Below are 7,974 nucleotides of genomic sequence, written 5' to 3' on the forward strand. Positions count from 1 at the left end.
TATATATATATATATATAGATATATATATATATACATATATAGTTCATAGAATAAAAGAACAATATTCATTTTACTCAAAATGTATACCTATAAAAAGTAATATTAGAGAAACTGATCATTTTAAGTGGTCTCTTAAGTTTTTCCAGAGCTGTATTTAAATATCAATTTTCACTTGTGTGGTGAATTTCACACGTTCACTAGCCACACTGTTGGCATGTTTCATTCTAAATGGGTTTAGACATGTATTTACTGACAACAATCCAAACTGTGCTGTGTGTTTTCTAAGCTTACCTTTGGAGGACTTTCTGAATCTGCAAGAATGAGTTTAGGTGGCAAAGAGAACTTTGCTGGCTGCTTGGAAGGAATCACCTACAATGGAGATAACATAACCAGCTTGGTGCGCAGGAAGAAGGTGGACACCTCCAATTTTGTAAGAGTCCCTACTTTTTCTTGCACGTTTCTTGTTTAATATTTTGTTTGAAAAGCAAAGATAAGGTATTATTATACCCATATTAGGAGATATCAGCCTTAACATTTTCCAAATCTTAAATGCGCTTTGCAAAATCTTTCAAACAAACCCGACAAAGTCTCTCTGGTGTGTCTAAGGTGTGAATTTATGAAAAAAAAAAAATAGACACTTGATTTCAGTGTATATGTTATATAGCTATATAAATAAACTGCAAAGGACATGCATACACAGGATATTGGTGGGTTGATGCTGAATGTGCAACAATTTTAAACTTCTGTGAGTGTTTAATGGTTTTTTGGTGGGGAGAAAATCTAATTTTTGATTCATCAAGATGCAGATATGGACAATTTTGACTAGAATAAGAAAGATAAGAAACATCAAAACTTTATCTTTATTTATGACCAAGCGTGTAAGTGCAGCACCAGGATAGTTAATGACAGTCCTGCACAGTCAGTCCTCAAAGCAATGCTTTAGTTTTTTCTCTGGTCATCACACCTGAATCAAATGATGGTTCATTAGCAGGCCTCTGCAGAACGTTGACATGGAGATGTGAGGACCATTTGAATCATTTATGGTGAACACAACATCATACAAGTTAGTCGCCACTTGGCTTACTCAGCTGGCCATAAGAGGTTGAACAGCTAAAATCTTTTCTTTCCTCTGCCTATATTCCCAAGAATACTGTGCACTTCTGGATCGGAGTTCAATGAAATTATTGAACAGTTTATTGGATGTACTTTCTGTTAAGCTGATCACATTTCTATTGCAATATACATATTATTGATTTATTGCCCAGCCCTACCTCAGGGTTAAAAAAAACTCTTCAACTCACCACTGCTGCTCAGATGCTACCGGTAAATGTGCTCAAACACACATCATCACTTTGCTGTACAGTGCAGCAGGTGAAATGTCAGTATTGGAGCTCCATTACACAATGTGACAGCTGCTGTGGTGTAGAATAGCGTCATAAGTCTCTAAAAGCTGCCTTCTTAATTAGTGCTGGTTTAGTATAATCCTTGAATTTGTCCTGACAAATTAGTAAGTTTTGAGTTCCATTCACAGGTAAAAGCCAATTAACAAAAAAAGTTCAAAAAAACTTGCAGTTTGCTTAGTGAGAGACTCAGACACTGATTTGATCCTTGAGTCTTAGTACACACGGCCAGTACAGTGAAACGGCAAATGGCTCTTTAAATCAGTTATGGTTCCTCCACTGTGATAATCTCACAGTAGAGTCAATTTCACATTTCACATGACTCAATCAATACATGACTTAGATTAGTTTTTTTAATTTTTTTTATTGATTTTGATAAGCTAGTTAGAAGCAATGATGACCAACTGTGGCTGTGGAATTCCTACTACTTAATATTTTTTACTGTTTTCTTTGCTATTTGGATTGTTTGGATTTGCAGTTCAAAATGAGAGGTTTTCAGTGAGATGCATCCTAAACGATAGCTGTTCACAGTCGTAGTCAAGAGGCCTGATGGTCAGATTGAGTCACTCGCTCAAAGACTGTTTTAAAAAAGTAAAGACACGAGTGAAAGATCACTGGATCATTAGCTCTTAGGAAGCAGGAAGTGGTTTGTTTTGCCTTTTGTGGTTATTTCTTGCAGCTAATTTTTCTACCACTGGATTTATGTTTCACTGCAGCGTAACCTGACATTCACCTGTGCTGAATCCAGCTTTTTTCCTGTCTACTTCAACTCCACATCCTTCCTGCGACTGCCGGGCCAGAGGGACAGTGACACTCTCTCAGTAAGTCTGTCTTTCAGGACGTGGAACCCCAACGGAGTGCTGATGTTCACACAGCTGGCTGAGGGTTGGTTGGAGCTGTTACTGATTGAAGGCAAGATCACCGTCTACATGAACGTGACACAGAAGAGGAGCACACGTATTGACATTTCTTCAGGTGAGCTGAGCTCTGTGTTTATAATGGCCTTGGAAAAACTTTTGGTTGCTTGGCTCGTGTTGCAGAAAGCAAGTGGAGACAAGTGAAAGCTGGATTGATTGATTATTTAATTAAATTTGATGAAAATATGCTTATGTAGATGATCTCTGCTAAATGATGAGATTTTGTGACCGGATGTGCTGTAGAAGATCGCTGACCAATAATGTCATGTACGGTGAGGATTGAAGGATTATGTCTTAACAGATTGGGCCTGCGGTCATTCCTCTGTGTGTTCAGCTTTGGGCTGCAGAACTACCTCAAGATCCACTCCTAGGAATAGACTCCTCCTAGAAAGAGTAGAATCATAACCGTTAGAGCTAAACAGGGTCAACGGCAAGCTTGTCTATTGCTTTCTTTCATTGTGTTGCAAGTGTGGAATGGATACTTTAACAAATATTTTACCATGAAAGTTTTATGTGGACAGATGGTGTTGAGCTTGATATCCCTAAAATTATATTACTCTACTTTCACGCCTGATCTATGGCACAACTGAGGTTGCTTATATTGGTACATTTAGAATTTTCTGAAACTTCCCAGGTATACTATGGCAATGTGGCAAGTTTTGATGCTGTATGTACAATGAAAAATAAAAAAAATTTCATTGTACTGGAAATTCTGGATCCTCAAAAACCACACGAGGAGAAACCCTTCTGCTACCAGAAAAACAGAAAATGTTTGCTGCAGGAATGGTGGAAGAGACTCCTGAGGCTCCATGCTGATTAACACAGCATAGAGCAATCAAGGCACCAGAATATCTGGACACAAGGGGCTATAATCAGGGATGAAAGTAAGCTGGTACTTTTAAAGGATTCTGAGCCGGTATGCAGTAATGGGAGAACGGCTGCACTTTGAGTCAGAATAGATCTGCGTTGAAATGTGCAGTCTCATACACATTTAATCTGTTTAAAAACATTTTTCTCATTCCAAATTCTTTCTGAACTGTCTGTACTGCGTGATGGAAACCTCTCACTCCAGCTATTTCTCTCTTTCTCTCTCTCTTTCCTCCACCTCTTCCCTCCCGGAACTCATAGCTTTCGTCACCAGCCTTCAAACTGTTGTCCGCAATGTTTACATCTGTCTCCTTATTACAAAATGTCCCATTTAAAAGCAAACAGTGGTTATCTAGTTGTGTTTTATGTTAGTTTGCTCAATTAAAACAACACAGCACACCTCAAAAACAACTGCTTATTAACGTGACCGGAGATTTTACTGTTTTTAAACGGTAGCACATGGCACGCACATCTTCTTCCAAAAGACGGTGGTTACTGATTGGATTGGTGTGTTTGATTTATAGACTGGAACATTTTATACAGGTGGTCCACAGACATAAAACATACCACTCGCACTGGTACAGGTCAGGACGAACAATAAATCACTTATTATTCATATACTTTAAAATAAAAAACAGGAAAATACCTGGGGACAGTGAATTTGGTCTAGGTGGACACGTGATCATAAGCACCTCCCATTTTCAAGACCTTCATTGAATAACAGTTAACAGGCCGCAATGCAACACAGCAGGAGGCTGTCACAATGCTCATCACAAAGGAAATGAGAAGATATTGATCTCAAACTATTTTTATTTAAGAGAGTGCATTTATAAATTAAATAGCAACAGAAAATATTGTGTGTTTTTAATGGGACATTAATTTCCAATATTTTATTTCAGCTGTTTGTCGCTCCTACCTAATAGTTTTAAATAACTGACTCCAAACTAAGCACCTGATTTTCTATTTTCAGTTTTAGTCAATACACATAATAATCACAGGTACCTGATAAAATTGATATTTACATTTGTTGCTAAAATATTCAAGTTGACAATGTATAATAAAGCTGTTGCCTTTCTCATACTTACAGTTAAAGTGATGCATTAAATTCAGCGAGGGGTTTTCTTTTCTCAGACATTAACTTGAACTAAACTTTGTGAGTTTTCCTTACTCTGTTTCTCAAATCAATCCTCCAGCTGCAGCTCATCCAGAACGCTGCTGCTGGTGTTCTCACTAAAACCAGGAAGATAGAGCACATAACACCAGTTTTAAAGTCCCTACACTGACTCCCTGTAGCTCAGAGAATAGGCTTTAAAATACTGTTGTTAGTTTATAAATCACTGCTGTTGTATCAACCTTCCAGACCCCTCATGTTCTGGTTCTGGTTCTGCTCTGCATCCCCATAACCAGAACTAAATGAGGAGAAGCAGCATTCAGCTTCTATGCACAATAAATTTGGAACAAACTTCCAGAAAACTGTAAAACACTGAGTGCCTTTACATCTCGACTAAAAACCCACCTGTTTAGAGTTGTACTTGAAATGTAATCAATTACGAATTTAGTGATGGCATTTGACTTAATGTAATGTTTTAATTGTTGATTCTATGTTGCATGGCTATGTGTTTTTGTGTTTGTTATGATGTAAAGCACTTTGAAATGCCTTGGTGCTGAAATGTGCTATACAAATAAAATTCGATTGATTGATTCCATCAATTGATCACCATGAGAACTTAATACAAACCCAGTCAAAAGATAAATGCTGTTTTTTCTGGTGTTTGATTTCAAATGGATATGATTTCAAATATAACTGAGTAACTTTATTCAAAACTAATTCAAGTAAAAGTAAAAGTTCAAGTTTTGTAAACAACTTAAAGGACAAATTAGACAAGTTGTAATTACATTAATAAATTTAAATGTAGCTAATTACTTTCCACTCCAAATGGCAGAACCAATACATATACATATATATATATTTCACATTCTGAAGTGGTTTTACTTCTGCGTTATCCATACAGGTAGCCTATAGGACAGTAAAATATTAATGATTTTGTTTTGGTTTGCACAATGAGTCACTGACTATTTCCGTTATGGTACTGGCAAGAATTTAAAACTACTTTCACCCCTAGTTATAATCTCTAGAGGCCTTTACAGATTTTTATTTTTAATCCTGTTGATTAATTGTGATACTTAAATGTTCAAATAAAATAATATTTTCACCTTTCAGGTATAGGTCTGAATGATGGCCAGTGGCACAGTGTCCATTTAAATGCACTGGACAACTATGCCATGCTGACGGTAGATGGAGATGAAGCATCCACTGTTAGGACCGCTATTCCTGGCCAGATCAAGACAGGAGGAACCTACTACTTTGGAGGTAATTGATACCTTACCTCATTTACTTTTACAATCAAAAAAAAGATTACTTTCCAGTATTTTCTCCTAAGAGTCACTTCTATGTACACAGTTTAAATGTTAAAGGAAAGTAAAGTAATAGAAAATGGGGCTCTGAAATGATTCAGATATGGTTATCTGTTTTGGGTCTTTTGCTTTTGACTTTAGCATCTCAAAATGATTACTAGAAACTACAGAAAAATACACAGTCACAGTTACCACAGCTAAAAAAAACTTTGAGGTTCAGTTACAAGCCAACAATTAGTATTTGATATATTTTTAGTGTTTGAATGAGTCAATCTCTCTCCTAAGTTGGGGGGATATATGACTCATATCATTCTTAAGGATACTTCAGTGTTTTAGAATATCATTATTTTCCCCCACCTGTCAGTGGTGGGTACATTGTAGAAAATGTTATGCAAGTGAAAGCTGTTTTTGATTCTGCTGAAAGTGGTTTGATAGCTGGATGCTGGATCAAAGCTATCAAACTTCAAACCTGATTGAAATTTCAGCAGGATTGGACTCAGACTCTTGTAATAGTGTTACACTTTCAAGACCAATAGGGATGTTCTGAATGAAATATTTTGGTGGGTTGCTTTCAGCTCTATGTTGCATATTTCTACTAAAAGGTTCAAAAAGCTGTTGGTTAATATGTTTTCTATTTCAAAATGTACAAAGTTTACTACTGATGGTGTTTCTCCTTTTTTCACCATCTTCAGGCTACTTCCCACACACTAGCATGTGGTCACTACAGCGCTCTTTCCAGGGCTGCATTCAGATGATCCACATAGATGACCATCTAGTGGACCTGCGGGCTGTGGAGGAGGGTCACATTGGAACCTTCGAAAATGTTAGCCTGGATATGTGTGCAATTATAGACAGGTATATTTCTGAGAAATGCTATAAAAAACACAAATTTGGGAAATTTTAGTGAGTACCTGATCACCAGGAAATAAACATTTGAGGCTTTAGGTTTAAAACTTGGTTAAAGTGCTGTGATTCTGCAGCTCCTCTTATGATTTGGAAAGAGAGTTCTTGCTGACTTCACATTATTTTCCTACTGCCATGTGTGAGGACAGGTGTGTTCCCAACCACTGTGAGCATGGAGGGAAATGCTCCCAGACATGGGATACATTCAGCTGCAATTGCAGTGGTACTGGCTACTCTGGAGCAACATGCCATACATGTAAGTTCACACACAGATCACCTAGAAATGCATGTCAAATATTTAGTGAATTGTAACTCTGTTAAGAGACGCCTAATCCAGAATGTAGGATTGGACTACATTGGACATGACAAAAAGTAAATTTATTTAGAGGCTTTATGTAGTTAATACACAAAACCAGGGTTTATCAACCTTTTTGAAAAGCAGAGCTACTTCAGGATGCTCAATACAAAGGGCCAAAACTATTCATACCTGTGGCATATCTAGGTTAAAATGTCAATTCACCATGTTTTTTTCGAATATAAGAAATAGTGAAACTTGAGGTGCTTTCTAACCTCAAAGACTTGGAGGACTTGTCAATGTAAATTTATTTACAAAGCACTTTAAAAACAGATCAACTGTGATAGGTATTTTTTCTTGAACCTACATAAAAGAACCACAGACAACGTATATGAATTTTATGACAAAGCTTTTGCAAAAGGAGAAATCTCCGATAGCAGCTTCTCCAAGCCGTTCACAGAGAGTTCTGCTCTCCTTCCGCGTGAGCCCCTGTTTTATTGTCAAAGAAAAACAGTCAAGGGGGCAGTCAAGAAAAACAACAGAGGTCGTAAAACTTCTAACCCAAACAGCTAGCAACCCGATTCCAGGTGTGATATCTGATCTATGGTCTGAGCCCGGTTCAAATCTCGGTCAAACTGTCAACAAAGAGGGAGGATAAACAAGAGACAAAATACGACTGCTCACAGGCAGTTAGGAGGTATTCTGGTTGATAAGAATTTAAGGTCTGGGAAACACAGAGTTAATTATTTCACATGAAGATGAAACAGACAGTCCTGACCTCCAGGTCAGTTCATACACACATAAGGAAGAGAACACTTTAAACAGAAAATTACAACGATCTATAGACTGAATCTGAACTAAAGTAATTACAAAATGATAATACCGAAAATTCTCTAACAAACTGCACCAATGTCCTGTGCAGTTTTCATAAAGCACAGATAAAACAGAATAGAATTGCATGCTGTTGTCATGTTGGGTTCAAGTCTTTTTGCCCACATACAGAATACTATCAGGAGAATAGGAAATCAGATAAATAGAGTTTATTTTGACAATGATGAAATGTGAAATTGTGTGGTTCCTCTGCTGTGGATGGAAGTCAGGGTCTTCGGTTCTCAGTGGGAGAGAGAGAGATGGTGAGTTTGAAGGGTTATCAAACAAATGTTCTTCAGAGGAAAA

At 37.2% G+C, this 7,974-nt stretch overlaps 1 protein-coding gene across 1 annotated transcript in view; it reads left to right on the forward strand.

The window, feature by feature from the left end:
- Nucleotides 1–257: 257 nt before the first annotated feature.
- Nucleotides 258–7,974, forward strand: part of LOC103130957 (contactin-associated protein-like 2) — a gene marked incomplete at its 5' end in the record, with an annotated part of 58,147 nt that continues 50,430 nt past the window's right edge. Inside the window, 5 exons of the mRNA XM_007542490.2 lie at nucleotides 258–431; nucleotides 2,118–2,376; nucleotides 5,407–5,556; nucleotides 6,293–6,455; nucleotides 6,653–6,759. Of these exons, the coding sequence (XP_007542552.1) occupies nucleotides 258–431; nucleotides 2,118–2,376; nucleotides 5,407–5,556; nucleotides 6,293–6,455; nucleotides 6,653–6,759 (853 nt within the window). The remainder of the gene's footprint in view (nucleotides 432–2,117; nucleotides 2,377–5,406; nucleotides 5,557–6,292; nucleotides 6,456–6,652; nucleotides 6,760–7,974) is intronic.

This window comes from Poecilia formosa, unplaced genomic scaffold, assembly GCF_000485575.1.
Source record: "Poecilia formosa unplaced genomic scaffold, Poecilia_formosa-5.1.2 Scaffold700, whole genome shotgun sequence".
Lineage (NCBI taxonomy): Eukaryota > Metazoa > Chordata > Actinopteri > Cyprinodontiformes > Poeciliidae > Poecilia > Poecilia formosa.